General features: G+C 44.5%; 1 protein-coding gene across 1 annotated transcript; it reads right to left on the minus strand.

Annotated features, from left to right (window-relative positions):
* Positions 1-286: 286 nt before the first annotated feature.
* On the minus strand, positions 287-20,888 carry LOC139452415 (exonuclease 3'-5' domain-containing protein 2-like). Its single transcript, XM_071233886.1, has 11 exons — positions 20,612-20,888; positions 20,368-20,522; positions 17,070-17,236; positions 15,627-15,752; positions 13,915-14,023; positions 12,417-12,623; positions 11,256-11,421; positions 10,268-10,433; positions 4,036-4,233; positions 3,221-3,352; positions 287-1,555 (listed from the first exon to the last, which is right to left on the minus strand). Exons 1-11 carry the CDS (start codon positions 20,673-20,675, stop codon positions 1,372-1,374), a joined length of 1,674 nt encoding a protein of 557 aa, XP_071089987.1. The 5' UTR covers positions 20,676-20,888; the 3' UTR covers positions 287-1,371.
* Positions 20,889-21,143: the final 255 nt, after the last annotated feature.

Consider the following 21,143-nt stretch of genomic DNA (forward strand, 5'->3'; position numbering starts at 1 on the left):
AAGTCTACGGACGCCATGTTGACAGCAGACTACTTGTTGGTCCTCCTGTCAATACTTCCAGATTCCTGTGTTTGTGTACGACTGACTCTGTGGAAGTACACGTTGTGCTGACCTGTCAGATTGTTGGTGATGTGTGTGCAATACTATGTATGATCATGTGACGTTAGTTAATAATGTAGATGGAGTGTGACATAGACTAACACAATACTGCAGGTAGATGTGAATAAAATTATACAATAGCATACAAGTCTTGTGTTTATTTACAAAAATAAATACTACAGAACTGATTATTCATAAGTTATGTTGACAATAAACAAAAATGTCCAGTGTCAATTAGACATTTGGAGAAATTTATTGAGCCTTTTGACAAAACGGGAGCGAGGTGTATTTAACGTCCCTTTGAACAGTATTTCAATTATATCACGCCATGTCAGCTTAATATGGGGAGAATTCCAAAATGATGCAGGTCCGAGATGTTACCACCTTGGTGAAAGCAATGTGCACAGGTATGGTGCTGATTCACCCAGAAACCTTTCAACGAATGTGGGATTCAAACCTACCATCACAAGTTTCTGGCATGCCTAATGGACGCAACTCTGTACAGAAGATTGCAACGCTTAGACGGCTAGAGTTTTCTTCAGTATTTCAGTTCTATCTATTTCATTTCTTGTTTAACTCCGCATTCAGCAATATTCCAGCTATATGACAGCAGTCTCTATTTAATGGAGTCTGGATCAGACAATCCAGTGATTTATATTCATGCTCAACAATCCATGCCATCAGGGTGCGATGACACCCTATCAGTCACTGGATCCATAAAGTCTCCTCTTGTGACCAGCATACGTCCCTAGGTCCCGTTTCACTAAAACGATAGACTTGGGACAGTCGTAGCGCTACTATGTTAAAGTATAGAAGTTACAAGAGCATCCATCACTCAGGGTAATTGGGCCCTGAGACTAAATCTAATCCAGAATCCCCACAGACCAGAAAGTGATGCAGATTCTCCACATTTACCACTGATACTCACAAGCATGGTACCGACAAACCAAGGAAGGACCAAGGATTGAAACCCATTGTCAACAAATCCGGGGCTGGGTAATAGATGCAAGTGCTGGACCCAGACTGCTGGACAACCTTGTTCCACCATACCCCCATAGAGTGCTCCATGAACAGACAGCAGAGATGGTGCTGTTCCATCCTGCAGGAATCCAAGTTAAGAGTTGACTCCGTGACTTGGGTGATTGCGTGTCAGTGTCCCGACCCTTCCCCCACCGGTGTGCCTGTTCCAGACTTAGTTACCAGGGCAACGTGATGTGGCTGGACTACTGCTGACTGTGGTGTATACCAACATTCACTCGGGGTGTTCCGACGCTAGTGCGTGGACTGGACTCCATTATGATGATGCTCGATGGACCAGAGAGGAGGGAGAAACTGGGGCTTCATGGTCTCCACAAAGTTTTTTCTCCATCGTCTTTCAAAAGCCCACAGTTCCGCCTTCTGTTTGAAATGCTCAACCACCTTTTTCCCGTGCGGCACGTAATCTGAGTTGAAGATTCTGCAACAGACAAGAATGGTATCAGAGAAGCATCTTCTTCCCACACAATGACGGTCTCAGTACAACAGAGAAATATTACAACAGTGGGTCTTGAGCTGGTATACCATGACTGACAACCCCTTAAGGTCAGTATTAGATGTGTTTGTTGCTCAACTCTGTGCTCAGCAATAGTCCATAGACTAGATAAGCAAGTGATTGATATTGTGAGCAACAATCCACGTCAGTGACAGGCAATCGACCACTAAGGGGAATGGGTGGTCAGGCTTGCTGACTTGGTTGATGCATGTCATCGTATCCCAATTGAATGGATCGAAGCTCATGATGTCAATCACTAGATTGTCTGGTTCAGACTTGATTCTTTACAGACTGCCGTCATATAGCTGGAATATTGCTCAGTGCGGCTTTAAACAACAAACAAACAAAAGCAATCAACTGAGTCACTGATCCTTTAGTCGCCACTTACAAACAGCATAGGTTGCTCTGCCCCAAATATTCTAACCAGGAATCCCCGCGGGGGGTCAGAATTAGAGAAAATGTCCTTGGCACCTTTAAATTATCTATCACCCGAGTTTACCAACAATCAGGGAGACGTAGTCCCACACACGGACTTTACAAAAACCCATATATTTCTGATAACATGACATTATTACATTTTAGGAGATATTGACGTTTCCTGCACAATGAGGAAATATGTTTCAAGTATTTCCCATATGTCATCCACATGGTTTGATTGGAGGATGGTGAGGTGTGAACAGTACTGAAGGTTAGTTTCAAAAGTCCAATGTTCCTCATGATAAAGAAGTTGACATCAATAAATTCTCTTCCTTATGTGTATCACTTCTAAATGCCCTTCAAAGACTTGAACTGAAAACTTAACATGAAAAACTCTCCCACATATATCTAATCTGCTTCTTTTTTTTTTATTACATTAAATTGTGAACCTTAAAATATGTAATGACATTGGTAATAAGATATACATGTAAGGACTGTCATAAGAGTATATGGAATAAAGTTGGGGTGTATTTTACTGAAGGTACACACACGTCAATGTGTTCCACGTGCATCTCGATTTATTAAGATAGGTGCAAGGAAGCGGTTTGTTTTGTTTATTTGTTTGTTGTTTATCGCCGCACTCGGCAATATTCCAACCATATGATGACAGTCTGTAAATAATTGAGTCTGGACAAGACAATCTAGTGATTGATATCATGAGGACTGATCTACACAATTGGGATATAATGCCATGGATCAACCAAGTCAGCGAGCCTGATCACCCGATCCCGTTAGTCGCCTCATACACCAAGCATAGTTGCCTTTACAGCAAGCATGGGTTGCTGAAGACCTATTCTAACCCTGATCTTCACGGGTCTGCAATGAAGGCTGGGTGATTGTCTATGAAGGTCAGGGGGTCAAAATCAACAAAATGAATTGGTATTAGTTCAAGGCAAACACTGTTTCAGTTTAACCATTGGTATATCCTCTTGCTCTGGCTACTGGCGATGGGGTAACCCAGTGGTTAACGCATTCGATTATCACGCCGTAGACCTGGGCTCGATTCCCTACATGGGTACAATGTGTGAAGCCCATTTCTGGTGTCCCCTGCTGCGATATTGCTGGAATATTGCTAAAGTTTGTAAAACTATACTCACTCCCTCACTTACTTACCTGGTGTCCATATTGACGGCCATCTCCAACAGATCATCGGTAAGGGAGGTAACTCCATAGAAGTCCATCAATGTCTTTTCCAACACATTTACTCTAGCTTCAGGTATCTGGGCTCTGCTAAGTGTTAAGGCTCTATGAAAATAGATACAATGAATATTGTCAGCAAATTACCTTTATCAATACTGTACCAACGCTTAACAAAAGTTGTCACTGTGAAACTAACAATTATCCCAGCCCATTAACACAAAGGATTATGAAACAGAACAAGCCCCAAATACACTAATCTAAAAGCATCAAATCACACTGCCATCTTTTTGAGATCAGAGGTTTTAATCCAATTTGATTCCTCAATTGAGATGAGCTTTTTAATCACTAGTGGGGCGGTCGGGTAGCCTAGTGGTTAAAGCGTTTGCTCGTCACATCGAAGACCCCGGTTCGATTCCTGACATGGGTACAATTAGCGAAGCCCATTTCTGGTGTCCTCCCGCCGTGATATTACTGGAATATTGCTAAAAGCGGCGTAAAACCATACTCACTCACTCACTCTAATCACTAGTGAACCTGGTGGTGTCTAAATTTTCGGGACAAGTGGGTGAAGCATTCGGAGCAGCACATTTGATTTCTGTATCAAAACAAGAGTCATTGGGGAATGATGTGGCAGCTGATGATTGGGGGCCCTGCTTCTGTAAGTGGAACAACTTTCTCTTCAGCTGGACCCATCACCGCTTTTCTGTCACAAGTAAGCAGTAAATGCATTAAGGAGTAAAGCAGGAACAGTTCATGGTGTGGCCTTAGCTGTGGGTCCCAGCACTCACTTGGCCGCTGATCTGATCTTCATGAGGTCCTGGTTCTGAACACTGCGACATCCAGGTCCGGAGTCGATGGGGGCGTCACACTCCACCGCCAAGTCCTGGCGCAGAATGGCATCATGGTTGGAGCTCACCTGGTGGCACGGAGGACACAGCAGCAGGACGTCATGTGACCTGTGGTCCTTCAATAGTGGCGGGAAGTATCTGGAAGGTGTTGTCATGTTAGACATACATGTCATTTAGATCAAGAAATATACAGTCATTTGCTGATGGGTGTTTGTGTTTGTGTTTGTTTGTGTGTGTGTTTGTGTATGTGGGTGTTTGTGTGTGTGTTTGTTTGTGTGTGTTGAGTGTTTGTGTTAGTGTTTGTTTGTGTGTGTGTGTGTTTGTTTGTGTGTGTGTTTGTTTGAGTGTTTGTGTGGGTGTTTGTGTTAGTGTTTGTGTGGGTGTGTATGTGTGTTCGTGTGTGTGTGGGTGTTTGTGTGGGTGTTAGTGTGGTTGTGTGTGTGGGTGTTAGTGTGGGTGTTTGTGTGGGTGATTGTGTGGGTGTTTGTGTGAGTGTTTGTGTGGGTGTTTGTGTGAGTGTTTGTGTGGGTGATTGATTGAGTGTTTGTGTGGGTGTTTGTGCAGGTGTTTGTGTGGGTTTTTGTGTGAGTGTTTGTGTGGGTGTTTGTGTGGGTGTTTGTGTGAGTGTTTGTGTGGGTGATTGTGTGGGTGTTTGTGTGGGTGTTTGTGTGGGTGTTTGTGTGGGTGTTTGTGTGAGTGTTTGTGTGGGTGATTGTGTGGGTGTTTGTGTGGGTGTTTGTGTGAGTGTTTGTGTGGGTGTTTGTGTGGGTGTTTGTGTGAGTGTTTGTGTGGGTGTTTGTGTGAGTGTTTGTCTGTGTTTGTGTGTGAGTGTGTGTGTGAGTGTTTGTGTGGGTGTTTGTGTGGGTGTTTGTGTGAGTGTTTGTGTGGGTGTTTGTGTGGGTGTTAGTGTGGGTGTTTGTGTGGGTGATTGTGTGGGTGTTTGTGTGGGTGTTTGTGTGGGTGTTTGTGTGAGTGTTTGTGTGAGTGTTTGTGTGGGTGATTGATTGAGTGTTTGTGTGGGTTTTTGTGCAGGTGTTTGTGTGGGTTTTTGTGTGAGTGTTTGTGTGGGTGTTTGTGTGGGTGTTTGTGTGGGTGTTTGTGTGGGTGTTTGTGTGAGTGTTTGTGTGAGTGTTTGTGTGGGTGATTGATTGGGTGTTTGTGTGGGTGTTTGTGTGGGTGATTGATTGGGTGTTTGTGTGGGTGTTTGTGTGGGTGTTTGTGTGGGTGTTTGTGTGAGTGTTTGTGTGGGTGATTGTGTGGGTGTTTGTGTGGGTGTTTGTGTGGGTGTTTGTGTGAGTGTTTGTGTGGGTGTTTGTGTGGGTGTTTGTCTGTGTTTGTGTGTGAGTGTTTGTCTGTGTTTGTGTGAGTGTTTGTGTGGGTGTTTGTGTGGGTGTTTGTGTGAGTGTTTGTGTGGGTGTTTGTGTGGGTGTTAGTCTGGGTGTTTGTGTGGGTGATTGTGTGGGTGTTTGTGTGAGTGTTTGTGTGGGTGTTTGTGTGAGTGTTTGTGTGGGTGATTGATTGAGTGTTTGTGTGGGTTTTTGTGCAGGTGTTTGTGTGGGTGTTTGTGTGGGTGTTTGTGTGAGTGTTTGTGTGGGTGTTAGTGTGGGTGTTTGTGTGGGTGTTTGTGTAGGTGTTTGTGTGGGTGATTGTGTGGGTGTTTGTGTGGGTGTTTGTGTAGGTGTTTGTGTGAGTGTTTGTGTGGGTGTTTGTCTGTGTTTGTGTGAGTGTTTGTGTGGGTGTTTGTGTGGGTGTTTGTGTGAGTGTTTGTGTGGGTGTTTGTGTGGGTGTTAGTGTGGGTGTTTGTGTGGGTGATTGTGTGGGTGTTTGTGTGAGTGTTTGTGTGGGTGTTTGTGTGAGTGTTTGTGTGGGTGATTGATTGAGTGTTTGTGTGGGTTTTTGTGCAGGTGTTTGTGTGGGTTTTTGTGTGAGTGTTTGTGTGGGTGTTTGTGTGAGTGTTTGTGTGGGTGATTGATTGAGTGTTTGTGTGGGTGTTTGTGTGAGTGTTTGTGTGAGTGTTTGTGTGGGTGTTTGTGTGGGTGTTTGTCTGAGTGTTTGTGTGGGTGTTTGTGTGGGTGTTTGTGTGAGTGTTTGTGTGGGTGTTTGTGTGGGTGATTGATTGAGTGTTTGTGTGAGTGTTTGTGTGGGTGATTGTGTGGATTTTTGTGTGAGTGTTTGTGTGGGTGTTTGTGTGAGTGTTTGTGTGGGTGATTGATTGAGTGTTTGTGTGAGTGTTTGTGTGGGTGTTTGTGTGAGTGTTTGTGTGAGTGTTTGTGTGGGTGTTTGTGTGGGTGTTTGTGTGAGTGTTTGTGTGGGTGTTTGTGTGGGTGTTTGTGTGAGTGTTTGTGTGGGTGTTTGTGTGGGTGATTGATTGAGTGTTTGTGTGAGTGTTTGTGTGGGTGTTTGTGTGAGTGTTTGTGTGGGTGATTGTGTGGGTGTTTGTGTGATTGTTTGTGTGGGTGTTTGTGTGAGTGTTTGTGTGGGTGTTTGTGTGGGTGTTTGTGTGAGTGTTTGTGTGGGTGTTTGTGTGAGTGTTTGTGTGGGTGATTGATTGAGTGTTTGTGTGAGTGTTTGTGTGGGTGTTTGTGTGAGTGTTTGTGTGAGTGTTTGTGTGGGTGTTTGTGTGGGTGTTTGTGTGAGTGTTTGTGTGGGTGTTTGTGTGGGTGTTTGTGTGAGTGTTTGTGTGGGTGTTTGTGTGGGTGTTAGTGTGGGTGTTTGTGTGGGTGTTAGTGTGGTTGTGTGTGTGGGTGTTTGTGTGGGTGATTGTGTGGGTGTTTGTGTGAGTGTTTGTGTGGGTGTTTGTGTGAGTGTTTGTGTGAGTGTTTGTGTGGGTGTTTGTGTGAGTGTTTGTGTGGGTGTTTGTGTGGGTGTTTGTGTGAGTGTTTGTCTGTGTTTGTGTGTGAGTGTGTGTGTGAGTGTTTGTGTGGGTGTTTGTGTGGGTGTTTGTGTGAGTGTTTGTGTGGGTGTTTGTGTGGGTGTTTGTGTGGGTGTTTGTGTGAGTGTTTGTGTGGGTGTTTGTGTGGGTGTTAGTGTGGGTGTTTGTGTGGGTGTTTGTGTGGGTGTTTGTGTGAGTGTTTGTGTGGGTGTTTGTGTGGGTTTTTGTGTGAGTGTTTGTGTGGGTGTTTGTGTGGGTGTTTGTGTGAGTGTTTGTGTGGGTGTTTGTGTGAGTGTTTGTGTGGGTGTTTGTGTGGGTGTTTGTGTGAGTGTTTGTGTGGGTGTTTGTGTGGGTGTTTGTGTGAGTGTTTGTGTGGGTGTTTGTGTGGGTGTTAGTGTGGGTGTTTGTGTGGGTGTTAGTGTGGTTGTGTGTGTGGGTGTAGTGTGGGTGTTTGTGTGGGTGATTGTGTGGGTGTTTGTGTGAGTGTTTGTGTGGGTGTTTGTGTGGGTGTTTGTGTGAGTGTTTGTGTGGGTGTTAGTGTGGTTGTGTGTGTGGGTGTTAGTGTGGGTGTTTGTGTGGGTGATTGTGTGGGTGTTTGTGTGAGTGTTTGTGTGGGTGTTTGTGTGAGTGTTTGTGTGGGTGTTTGTGTGGGTGTTTGTGTGGGTGTTTGTGTGAGTGTTTGTGTGGGTGTTTGTGTGGGTGTTTGTGTGAGTGTTTGTGTGGGTGTTTGTGTGGGTGTTTGTGTGAGTGTTTGTGTGGGTGATTGATTGAGTGTTTGTGTGAGTGTTTGTGTGGGTGTTTGTGTGGGTTTTTGTGCAGGTGTTTGTGTGGGTTTTTGTGTGAGTGTTTGTGTGGGTGTTTGTGTGGGTGTTTGTGTGGGTGTTTGTGTGAGTGTTTGTGTGGGTGTTTGTGTGGGTGTTTGTGTGAGTGTTTGTGTGGGTGATTGATTGAGTGTTTGTGTGAGTGTTTGTGTGGGTGTTTGTGTGGGTGTTTGTGTGAGTGTTAGTGTGGGTGTTTGTGTGGGTGATTGTGTGGGTGTTTGTGTGAGTGTTTGTGTGGGTGTTTGTGTGGGTGTTTGTGTGGGTGATTGATTGAGTGTTTGTGTGGGTTTTTGTGCAGGTGTTTGTGTGAGTGTTTGTGTGGGTGTTTGTGTGGGTGTTTGTGTGAGTGTTTGTGTGGGTGATTGATTGAGTGTTTGTGTGGGTTTTTGTGTGAGTGTTTGTGTGGGTGTTTGTGTGGGTGTTTGTGTGGGTGTTTGTGTGAGTGTTTGTGTGGGTGTTTGTGTGGGTGTTTGTGTGAGTGTTTGTGTGGGTGATTGATTGAGTGTTTGTGTGAGTGTTTGTGTGGGTGATTGATTGAGTGTTTGTGTGAGTGTTTGTGTGGGTGTTTGTGTGGGTGTTTGTGTGGGTGATTGATTGAGTGTTTGTGTGAGTGTTTGTGTGGGTGTTTGTGTGAGTGTTTGTGTGGGTGATTGATTGAGTGTTTGTGTGAGTGTTTGTGTGGGTGTTTGTGTGGGTGTTTGTGTGGGTGATTGATTGAGTGTTTGTGTGAGTGTTTGTGTGGGTGTTTGTGTGAGTGTTTGTGTGGGTGATTGATTGAGTGTTTGTGTGAGTGTTTGTGTGGGTGTTTGTGTGAGTGTTTGTGTGGGTGATTGATTGAGTGTTTGTGTGAGTGTTTGTGTGGGTGTTAGTGTGAGTGTTTGTGTGGGTGTTTGTGTGGGTGTTTGTGTGGGTGTTAGTGTGGTTGTGTGTGTGGGTGTTAGTGTGGGTGTTTGTGTGGGTGTTTGTGTGGGTGATTGATTGAGTGTTTGTGTGGGTGATTGTGTGGGTGTTAGTGTGGTTGTGTGTGTGAGTGTGTGTGTGAGTGTGGGTGTTTGTGTGGGTGTTTGTGTGAGTGTGTGTGTGGGTGTTTGTGTGGGTGTTAGTGTGGTTGTGTGTGTGGGTGTTAGTGTGGGTGTTTGTGTGGGTGATTGTGTGGGTGTTTGTGTGAGTGTTTGTGTGGGTGTGTGTGTGAGTGTTTGTGTGGGTGATTGATTGAGTGTTTGTGTGGGTTTTTGTGCAGGTGTTTGTGTGGGTTTTTGTGTGAGTGTTTGTGTGGGTGTTTGTGTGGGTGTTTGTGTGGGTGTTTGTGTGAGTGTTTGTGTGGGTGATTGTGTGGGTGTTTGTGTGGGTGTTTGTGTGGGTGTTTGTGTGAGTGTTTGTGTGGGTGTTTGTGTGAGTGTTTGTCTGTGTTTGTGTGTGAGTGTGTGTGTGAGTGTTTGTGTGGGTGTTTGTGTGGGTGTTTGTGTGAGTGTTTGTGTGGGTGTTTGTGTGGGTGTTAGTGTGGATGTTTGTGTGGGTGTTTGTGTGAATGTTAGTGTGGGTGATTGAGTGGGTGTTTGTGTGGGTGATTGAGTGGGTGATTGAGTGGGTGTTTGTGTGAGTGTTTGTGTGGGTGTTTGTGTGGATGTTAGTGTGGATGTTAGTGTGGGTGATTGAGTGGGTGTTTGTGTGGGTGATTGATTGGGTGTTTGTGTGGGTGTTAATTTGGGTGATTGAGTGGGTGTTTGTGTGGGTGATTGAGTGGGTGATTGAGTGGGTGTTTGTGTGAGTGTTTGTGTGGGTGTTTGTGTGAGTGTTTGTGTGGGTGTTTGTGTGGGTGTGTGTGTGAGTGTTTGTGTGAGTGTTTGTGTGGGTGTTTGTGTGAGTGTTTGTGTGGGTGTTTGTGTGGGTGTTAGTGTGGATGTTTGTGTGGGTGTTTGTGTGAATGTTAGTGTGGGTGATTGAGTGGGTGTTTGTGTGGGTGATTGAGTGGGTGATTGAGTGGGTGTTTGTGTGAGTGTTTGTGTGGGTGTTTGTGTGGATGTTAGTGTGGATGTTAGTGTGGGTGATTGAGTGGGTGTTTGTGTGGGTGATTGATTGGGTGTTTGTGTGGGTGTTAATTTGGGTGATTGAGTGGGTGTTTGTGTGGGTGTTTGTGTGAGTGATTGAGTGGGTGTTTGTGTGGGTGTTTGTGTGGGAATAGCGATGAAAGATCATGGCTCAAAATCGAGGCGAATCCTGAATTCAAACCCTCAAACAGCAGCTTCTGGTATAGCTAAGGGATGCAACTGCACATCCAATCCAGGAGCCTTAGACCAAGGGCATCCAGACTGATTCAGGACCAGACAGACCAGTGATTGATAGAGTGAACAATGATACACTCCGCTACATCACCATTTCTGATACAGGATTTAAACATTTACAATGTAGACTGGTGAACCCATCTCAATTTACAATCAGGGAGGAGGAATGGGAAGAAGCCTCTGTACACAGTACATACTTGCGGTACTCCTGGGGTACGACAAACTTCCTGGTGTAGGTGTCGTTGTTGCCGCACACGACGCAGATGTTCTCCTTCTCCTGGAGGTAGTAGTTGCTCTCTGACTCGGGACGACCTGATGGCTCAAACCTCAGACGCACGGTCAGAGGCATGTCACACACCTTGTCTGCAATAGTGTGAATATATCTGTTACCATGGTAACTTGTCTGCAATAGTGTGAATATATCTCTTACCATGGTAACTTGTCTACAATAGTGTGAATATCTCTGTTCCCATGGTTACTTATCCACAATAGTGTGAATATATATTACCCTGGTAACTTGTCTGCAGTAGTGTGAATATATCTGGAACAAGACATGACTGCCTCGCTATCTCACCTCCCAGCTGTTTCTACTCACAAGACATGACTGCCTCGCTATCTCACCTCCCAGCTGTTTCTACTCACAAGACATGACTGCCTCGCTATCTCACCTCCCAGCTGTTTCTACTAACAGGTCATGACTGCCTCGCTATCTCACCTCCCAGCTGTTTCTACTCACAAGACATGACTGCCTCGCTATCTCACCTCCCAGCTGTTTCTACTCACAAGACATGACTGCCTCGCTATCTCACCTCCCAGCTGTTTCTACTAACAGGTCATGACTGCCTCGCTATCTCACCTCCCAGCTGTTTCTACTAACAGGTCATGACTGCCTCGCTATCTCACCTCCCAGCTGTTTCTACTAACAGGTCATGACTGCCTCGCTATCTCACCTCCCAGCTGTTTCTACTGACAGGTCATGACTGCCTCGCTATCTCACCTCCCAGCTGTTTCTACTAACAGGTCATGACTGCCTCACTATCTCACCACCCAGCTGTTTCTACTCACAAGACATGACTGCCTCACTATCTCACCTCCCAGCTGTTTCTACTCACAAGACATGACTGCCTCGCTATCTCACCTCCCAGCTGTTCCTACTCACAAGACATGACTGCCTCGCTATCTCACCTCCCAGCTGTTTCTCTATGTACCACTCCGCCTTGCGGATGTCACACGTACACAGCGGCTGTCCGTCGGGAGCCTGGAGCTGGCAGTTGTGGTACAGAGGTCGAGCCCGGGCGGAGTAGGCACGTCCTTTCTCAACGCCGGGCTTCTCCGTCTGCTTCGCAGATGTCTGCAACAATCCATCAGATACTTATCTGTCATGGGATATGTGTTTGTACAGTGTGTGGATCTCCTACCTGTGTTCTGTACAGTGTGTGGAGCTCCTACCTGTGTTCTGCGTGGTGTGTGGAGCTCCTACCTGTGATCTGCGTGGTGTATGGAGCTCCTACCTGTGTTCTGCGTGGTGTGTGGAGCTCCTACCTGTGATCTGTACGGTGTGTGGAGCTCCTACCTGTGTTTTGCGTGGTGTGTGGAGCTCCTACCTGTGTTCTGTACAGTGTGTGGAGCTCCTACCTGTGTTCTGCGTGGTGTGTGGAGCTCCTACCTGTGTTTGTACAGTGTGTGGAGCTCCTACCTGTGTTTGTACAGTGTGTGGAGCTCCTACCTGTGTTCTGTACAGTGTGTGGAGCTCCTACCTGTGTTCTGTACAGTGTGTGGAGCTCCTACCTGTGTTCTGTACGGTGTGTGGAGCTCCTACCTGTGTTCTGTACAGTGTGTGGAGCTCCTACCTGTGATCTGTACAGTGTGTGGAGCTCCTACCTTTGTTCAGTACAGTGTGTGGAGCTCCTACCTGTGTTCTGTACAGTGTGTGGAGCTCCTACCTGTGTTCTGTAAGGTGTGTGGAGCTCCTACCTGTGTTCTGTACAGTGTGTGGAACTCCTACCTGTGTTCTGTACAGTGTGTGGAGCTCCTACCTGTGTTCTGTACAGTGTGTGGAGCTCCTGCCTGTGTTCTGTACGGTGTGTGGAGCTCCTACCTGTGATCTGTACAGTGTGTGGAGCTCCTACCTGTGTTCAGTACAGTGTGTGGAGCTCCTACCGGTGATCTGTACAGTGTGTGGAGCGCCTACCTGTGTTCAGTACTGTGTGTGGAGCTCCTACCTGTGTTCAGTACAGTGTGTGGAGCTCCTACCGGTGATCTGTACAGTGTGTGGAGCGCCTACCTGTGTTCAGTACTGTGTGTGGACCTCCTACCTGTTATCTGTACAGTGTGTGGAGCTCCTACCTGTGATCTGCGTGGTGTGCCTGAATGCCGGTAGCCGATGTCCACAATGCCCTGGCACATGGCCCTGGCCAGTCTCCAGACGTCCTCCCGGTCGACTCCCTGCATGCTCCACACCAGGTCGCCAGGGTCACCACCGGTCAGCTTAGTCAGCACCAGCTTAGTGAAGACGTCGACGCCCACCTGACCGTCAGCCGCGGCATAGTCCACCTGGAGTGATTGAAAAAGTTGGGCTTACGCTATTGTATATTTCAGTTACCATGGTTATAGCAAGGCGTAGGTGACAGTCGTGAAGTGATGCAGGGGCGCAGACATTTACCACTAAGATGAAACACGTGAACAGCTAGTTAATTATGAAACTTCGGTCAGCGATTGACCTATCACGTGCAGCAATCTGTACATCGTGGTATGATGACAATCAACCAAGTAAAAAACATTCCTTAACTTGTAGACTAGTAGAGGTCACACTGACCTAAAAAACTAGTACAGTCCACTCTGACCTTTGTAGACTAGTAGACAGCATGCCGACTTTGTAGACTAGTAGACAGCATGCCGACTATGTAGGTTAATAGAAAGCAGCCTGACTTTGTAGACTAGTAGACAGCACCCTGACTTTGTAGACTAGTTGAGAGCACCCCGACATTGTAGGTTAGTAGAAAGCAGCCTGACTTTGTAGACTAGTAGACAGCACCCTGACTTTGTAGACTAGTAGAAAGCACCCTGACTATGTAGACTAGTAGACGGCACCCTGACTTTGTAGACTAGTAGAAAGCACCCTGACTATGTAGACTAGTAGACGGCACCCTGACTTTGTAGACTAGTAGACAGCACCCTGACTTTGTAGACTAGTAGAAAGCACCCTGACTTTGTAGACTAGTAGACAGCACCCTGACTTTGTAGACTAGTAGACAGCACCCTGACTTTGTAGACTAGTAGAAAGCACCCTGACTATGTAGACTAGTAGACAGCACCCTGACTTTGTAGACTAGTAGACAGCACCCTGACTTTGTAGACTAGTAGAAAGCACCCTGACTATGTAGACTAGTAGACGGCACCCTGACTTTGTAGACTAGTAGAAAGCACCCTGACTATGTAGACTAGTAGACGGCACCCTGACTTTGTAGACTAGTAGACAGCACCCTGACTATGTAGACTAGTAGACGGCACCCTGACTTTGTAGACTATTTGAGAGCACCCTGACTATGTAGACTAGTAGACGGCACCCTGACTTTGTAGACTAGTAGACGGCACCCTGACTTTGTAGACTAGTAGACAGCACCCTGACTTTGTAGACTAGTAGACAGCACCCTGACTTTGTAGACTAGTAGACAGCACCCTGACTTTGTAGACTAGTAGACGGCACCCTGACTTTGTAGACTAGTAGACAGCACCCTGACTTTGTAGACTAGTAGACGGCACCCTGACTTTGTAGACTAGTAGACGGCACCCTGACTTTGTAGACAAATAGAGGCCACCCCAACCTCAAAGAGCAGTCACCCACCTGCTCCGCAGAGAGGGTGTGGGCCTCCCAGTCACTGCAGCGTATCTCCCTCCTCTTGTCCATCGTCACCCCCAGGACCCCCTCAGCCAGACCCTGGAGGCTGGCGTCACTGCAGCAAGAGAAGAACAATGTACTGACAGAGGACACCAAGTAAAACTCACCAAACACAAGATGTACAAGGGGCGTTCAATAAGTTTTGCAACTTCAATATAAGACCAAGTCGCAGATTATCTTTTGCACTTTTATTTTTCAATATAATCTCCATTCACCTCAATACACTTATTCATTCCATTTGTCCTTCAAGGTTTTAATACCACTTTTATAGAAATCCACAGATTGGCTCTCTGACCACCCCTCTGTGGCAGCCTTTATGTCCTCGTCATCCTGGACACTGCTGGAAGCGTCTTCCACGTAGGGCAGATTTCATTTGCCGGAACAGGAAATAGTCACTGGGGGCTAAGTCTGGGCTGTAGGGTGGGTGATTTAACTGTTCGAATCCACATTTACATATGGCGGCCTGTGCAATTCTCAACCGACGGCAAACTGTGGAATAGTCAGGAGCATCCTTACCCATCACTTCACACATGCGATCAGGGATTTCTTCTGCTTTGTATCCCTCCTTGGTAAGGAACTTTATTACAGCGCGTTGTTCATGTGTGAGAGAATCCATGATTGTGACCACTGACCACCCTTAGGTGAATGAAGCCATCACATCTAACTTTTTGTTGTGTCTGGCACTTGTTAAGACAAGTGTCAACCTGATGTTATGACTAGTGTCACACCTGCCACAAGTTGACATTGTTTGTGTAAACACAAATGCCCAAGTTGCAAAACTTATTGAACGCCCCTCGTAGGTGTAAGAATAAAAAAATAATAGTCTTGGTTCTCAGGCACTGCCCTCATCATCATGAAGTTTGCAGCACATTTCGTTTTTATTTCCAAAATTAAAAAAAACACCCAGAAAATCCTTAAATATTCCAAGTCCAACAGTACTCAAAAACTGTATTCTAGTATTTTACTTATCAAGGAATACAATTAAGTAGTGAGGCCCAATCGTAGCGCCACCAGTGGCTATCATGTATTATGTCCCTCCTATTGACCAATCAGATTCCACCTCTCATCTCATTTGCAAGCACTGAGTCAAGACGATCTGAACGATTATCAAAATCTATTTTGTAATAACTAATATAAGCATGATAAGGGGTCTTATTTCGCATCTTAAGTGCTTCTTATAAAGTGTATCTAATCACGTGAGCACCATGATCAAAAACATAAAAAGGTTTGGAAAACATCTGTTGATGCCGAGACGGCAGTACACATTTTGCAAAATCTGCAATCGAACAAAATCTGCATGCCAGTTTACGAACCAGATGTCAATTTCGTTATGTGAACTTCGACTGGGCTGTGCATGGACTCGTTAGTCCAGGCAAAATATAACCCCATTATTCCAGCCTAGTTTGGCAAGGGTGGAAACTGGACTTTTATAGTCAGTTAACTCCCTTGCCTCGGGAAGACGGACTGAGTATCTCATTCATTTATACATAACCACCTGAGTCAGACAAAGACCCTTAGCAAAAGCTCACAATGACGATTTCTTCAAGAAACGTATAAGAACTCTTCTTCTACTAAAGTATCATCAGTATTGTCTACAGTTCCTGATTATGTTAATTATCTTCTTTCAGAGCTGGTGGAAAATCTGAAGCAAGACTTACCACTTATACTTATGTCTGACACGGGTCAAGAGATGCCGAAGGTCAACACAGCCTTGAACAACCATCCCATAATCCTTTGTCAATTTTTTCCCATCATCCTTCACTGCTACACCAACTTTAAGGATGCTGCAAGGCAACCATATATTCACATACAGAGACAGTTACCAACATCACACCATATATTCACATACAGAGACAGTTACCAACATCACACCCATCTCCTTATGCTAGGACCTTAACAATGCTTAAGATGGTATTACTTTGTTTACATAAATAAATGATTTATACTTTGACAAAATGTTTAGCCAATTCTGCTTCATAATTAGGTGTTGTCCAAAGAACATGCTGTTTGCTTGTTTGTTTGTTTGTTTGTAACAATGTTTGTTTATTTGTTGTTTAACGCCCCACTCAGCAATATTCCTGCTATATGATGGCGGTCTGTAAATCATCGAGTATGAACCAGACAATCCAGTGACTGACATCATGAGCATTGATTCACGCAACTAGGATACGATGACACGCATCAACCAAGTCAGTGAGACTGACCACCCGATCCCGTTAGTAGCCTCTTACAACAAGCATAGTCGCCACTTACAGCAAACATGGGTTGCTGAAGACCTATTCTACCCCTGATCTTCACCAGTCCAGGAATATGCAAGTAATATTCATTTATACATGTGCTAATGTATTTGGGGGATGAGAAGACTACCATTAAAAACTTTAGGTGAGGTGATGTGATATGGGGTTATAGAGTGACATAAATGAATGCTCTCTGTGTGTGTGTGTGGGTGTGTGTGGGCTGACTCTGAGCCAACCAGTCCTTGTCTTGTCCCCATTGGCTGTGTTTGTTTGTTTATTTGTTTGTTGTCTTGTTTGTTTATTTGTTTGTTGTCTAACGCCTCACTCAGCAATATTCCAGCTATATGACCGTGGTCTGTAAATAATCCAGTCTGGACCAGCCAATACAGTGACTGCTATCATGAGCATCAATCTATGCAATTTGGATACAATGACATGCATCAACCAAGTCAGTGTGCCTGACCACCTGATCCCGTTAATTGCATGGGCTGCTGGAGGCCAATTCTAACCCAGATCTTCACAGACACTCTTGACTGTGACTGTATATTTGTGATTGTATACAAAGACAACAGAATCTGCTGGGGAATTAGTGTCCAACCATTGACTACCAACAACAAACTCTAGATCCCGTCAAGTTAAACGTATCTGTTTTTCATTCATTAAAAAAACAGTGTTATTTTCCCCTATTTTTTCTGAATTTTGTTTGCACCGTACATGGCATGATAAGTCTCCAGTCATTACAAAAGTGGTACTGGTATCTACATGACACAAGGGACTGTCTAAACCAGTATCATGTGAGACAGAGAGCTGGACTTCTCATAGTTAGTACATGATACATACACTGCTATCAGTATTGAACTCTACCTTGGATCTGCCAACACGTCCTTCAGTGTCTGTGGTATCAAGCTTCCCATGTGACACAGTCTCACCAACAGACACAGACCAGAGGTTGTTGCCATCTGCAGCAGCGCCACCTGGGAGCGATGTCCGGTCATGTGATCTGACACCCACTCACAGTCCAAGCCCACAACCTAGAGACGCAACACATTACATTGCAATAATCACATAAAAAATTGAGCCAACACATCCGTAGCTCACATGAATTTTTCCGGAACATATTAGATCAGAAAGGTCATAAAGAAAAATAAACAGGGGTCAAATAGGGGACATTAGTCAATCAAAACAGCAAGGTAACCTTCCCTACAGGGACAAACATGCATGGCCTACTTCGGCACTACACAAGTTATAGAGAAAATGGACAATTACATTGGCCTCAGGCAATTCGAAGAAAATGGCTTCAAATTTTAGTGAAAATGGCTCCAAACAAAACTAACACAAATCTGCAGTGATTTAGTTTATACAATTCATACATGGGGCCCTTTTCTCCCCTGGGATATCATTAACTGTTAATTTGATTGTTTTCCAATTAGTAGGATTAACCATTGCCACATAAAAAAGGACCTGAGAAGATCCGGGGTAGAATAGGTCTTCAGCAACCCATGCTTGCTGTAAAAGGTGACTATGCTTGTCGTAATCGGGATCGGGTGGTCAGGCTCGCTGACTTGGTTGAAGCATGTCATCATATTCCGATAGCATGGATCGATATTCATGATGTCAATCACTGGATTGTCTGGTCCAGACTTGATTATTTACAGACTGTCGTCATATAGGTGGAATATTGCTGAGTGCGGCGTTAAACAACAAATAAACACAAAAAAAGACAGAGTCCAGACACAATGACACATACTGGAGAAGTGAGGATAAGGAATGGGCCCAAATTGGAGAAAAGGGTCCCATGCATAACTGTTTGACTTAGAAGTTGGTAAGTAACAGTAAAGACAAGATAATTTATGGACAACAACTTCTTTATTTATTATGATTTACATTTTTGTGTAGATCCTTATACTGTTGTCACTCTTGTTGCTTGACAATGATATAAGGATCTATACCGAAACATCACATCGTAATAAATAAAGAAGTTGTCATCCATTAAATATCTTGTCTTTACTGTCCAATGTATCCATTGTCATTTTAAAAAAAAAAAAAAGATGGGGGGGGGGGGGCAATTACAATTATTGAGAACTTCTGGAGAAATGAGGATTAGTTGAGGATGATCCCTGATCTGAGTACACCTGCACCCAGCCTCACCACAGCTAAAATCAAACTGATGGTTCATTGTAATAAGTGTAAAAAGACAGTACCAAGAAATCAGCCGACTCTTGTCAGGGATTGCCTCATGGAGTATGTGAACCTGGAGTTAGTGTAAGTTGCTATGGCTACCAGTCACCATGTGGAGGCTGTGATGCAGGATGAGGTGGAGGGGAAGTCTGATGCTTCCACTGCTACTGAAGATGTCACCATGATAGAGACCAGTGAGAGGAGACCATTACAAAAACATGATATTTTGAGATGGAGACCATGTGACAGATCATGTGACAAGAAAGATCAGTGTGTAATGGCTTAACAATAAATAAACTAAACGTCTTAACAATAAACAAGCAAAATCAATACAGATTTGTGTTAGTTTTGTTTCTTCAATCAACAGAGTACGTATTTTATAGGACTTCAAATTTTTAAAAATAATAACACCTGCCTGGAGGTATCATAAATTATTTATATAGGATTAGGGTACCTTAACCATGGTAAAATTTGAATCAGGGGTTATGGGTGGAAATCTTCCCAAAATATACTCAACAACAAAAGTTCCTGTGACACCAATATTTTAGTGTATTTATCAAACAAGTAAAGTTTGGTTTTCAATATTGTAGTACATGTATGGAATCAAGACACAAAAACGCAACTGCTACAGAAAAGCATGCATTCTATGCAAAAGTTGACTTTCATGCAAGCCCAAAGCATTTCACTACCCAAGAATGGGTTTAAAAACATGTGCGTTAATGGGATTCCATATGCATTGTTTAGCATCATGCTGACAACAACCACTCAGAAAAACAACAAAATTACGCAATTATTCAACATTACGAAATGCCACACCTATCCGAAAATGAGCGCCTGCGAGCCGTTGGTATGCTTGAAGCAGGATCGAGTAAACGTGATGTTGCAAGACAATTTAACGTCCACAGAAACACCATTTGGCGTTTATGGCAACGTTGGCAACAGTCGAATGCAGTCAGACACTGTCCTCGGAGTGGCAGGCCACACGTAACCAATAATTGACAAGACAACTGGATTCGAACAACACACCTACGAAATCAATTCCAGCAAGCAACAGTGACTGCAAGAAGCATCCCTGGCCTTTGACGAATATCTTCACAAAACGTACGTCGTCAGATGTGCAGGGATTGTCGCCAAGCGTCCCATTTTGACAGGAAACCACCATCAAGCACGTCTACAGTGGTGCAGACACCGTCTATGCTGGAGGTCCATACAGTGGGGACAAGTTCTATTCACTGACGAGTCTCGTTTTCACCTCAGCCACAGCGATGGACGGATTCGAGTGTACCGACGTCGACATGAACGTTGCGTCAATCATTGTGTCACGGAAAAAGATCGATTCGGGGGCGGCAGCGTTATGGTATGGTGTGGGATTACAGCAAGACAGAGGGACCGTTTGATAGTGGTAGAGGGAAATCTCAATGGACAGCGCTACCATGACAAGATCATCGGCCCTGTTGTTCTACCGTTTTTGCATCGTCATGGCCCAGGCATTACCTTTCAAGATGACAAGGCCCGGCCGCATATTGCTCAACATGTTCAGGATTCCCTTCAACAAAACAATGTGAATGTCATCCCCTGGCCGGTTCGGTCCCCTGATCTCTCACCAATCGAGCACGTGGGATGAGATGGATCAGCGCCTTCAACGTCAACCATGTGTTCCAAAGACACTCCAGGAACTTCGAAACATGCTCCAGCAGATAGGGACAGATATCCCACAGGACTTTGTGCAACGCCTGAGGTGGACACACACGCTATTGATTTGTAAATTGACATTTTGGCATGTTCATGTTTTTTGTTCACACATTTTCTGAGGTCAGTGTGGCAAATTAAACCATTTGAACACTTACAGGAGTCTTTTATCTGTTGCAAACCGAAATTGTTTCAGATTAGGTTAAAAACATAACTTTGCATTAAATCTTATTCAATGTCACCAGTGGTCACAGGAACTTTTGTTGTTCAATATAGATATCCTACTTAACACTACCTTCATAATTTTCAGATGTTCTGTTAGCATCACCAACTGATTTTGCCATTCCTCCGGGGTAGAGATGAGATGAATTTCTAGATTGGTTCTTTTTCTTTTTTGACGTTTCCTCGACTGTGTTTTAAAATGTTTGTACAGCTGGCGAAATGTTAGCACTGAAAACATAAAATTCATCAAATGTACAATTAAGAAATATTGCTATGGTGACCCAGCGCAATTCGGTACATATTCAACTGAAACATACCGACAGCATAGACAGAAGCAGTTCCTAGCACTGCCGCTGCAAGAACTCTAACACTCTTCTCCATCCTTCGTTCAAGTGTATCACACGAATACGCTAAAATTGTAGTCCCTGAGACAAGCTACGTTACATGCTTTTACCAATGAACGTCAACTCATTATTCTCATGCATATCTATCTGACTAGATACGATTGCCTAATCAGCTGCTAACATTCTTGCAACACGTGGTGCAAGCCATGTTTATAAACATGTTGAGTTTTCTGAAACTCCCGACAGTCATTATCTGTGACCTACACAGCAACAAAACAACAGTAGCGGAACCTATCTAACGCTGCAAAGAGTGTGAGTGGAGCGCAGAGAGAGGAATAACCGGACAAAACCAACAATAAAGCTTTTTAGGCTAATATGTGATACTTTCATTATTTCATATCTATTTACGACGAAACTTAATTCATTTTAATATACTAATGTGTGTTTCTACCAGCCCTCTATTTGCCTGACTTGTTCAAACATTTAGATTTGGTCATAAAAAAAC

The sequence above is a fragment of the Haliotis cracherodii genome, unplaced genomic scaffold, assembly GCF_022045235.1.
Source record: "Haliotis cracherodii isolate W230 unplaced genomic scaffold, xgHalCrac1.p SCAF_9, whole genome shotgun sequence".
In the NCBI taxonomy this organism is placed as follows: domain Eukaryota; kingdom Metazoa; phylum Mollusca; class Gastropoda; order Lepetellida; family Haliotidae; genus Haliotis; species Haliotis cracherodii.

Coding starts and splice junctions, on each gene's coding strand:
- LOC139452415 (XM_071233886.1), bottom strand. CDS start 20,675: ATGGAGAAGAGTGTTAGAGTTCTTGCAGCGGCAGTGCTAGGAACTGCT. Junction 11,422..12,416: donor GCACACCACGCAGATCACAG/GTAGGAGCTCCA, acceptor GGATTGTTGCAG/ACATCTGCGAAGCAGACGGA. Junction 4,234..10,267: donor GTACCCCAGGAGTACCGCAA/GTATGTACTGTG, acceptor AACACCTTCCAG/ATACTTCCCGCCACTATTGA.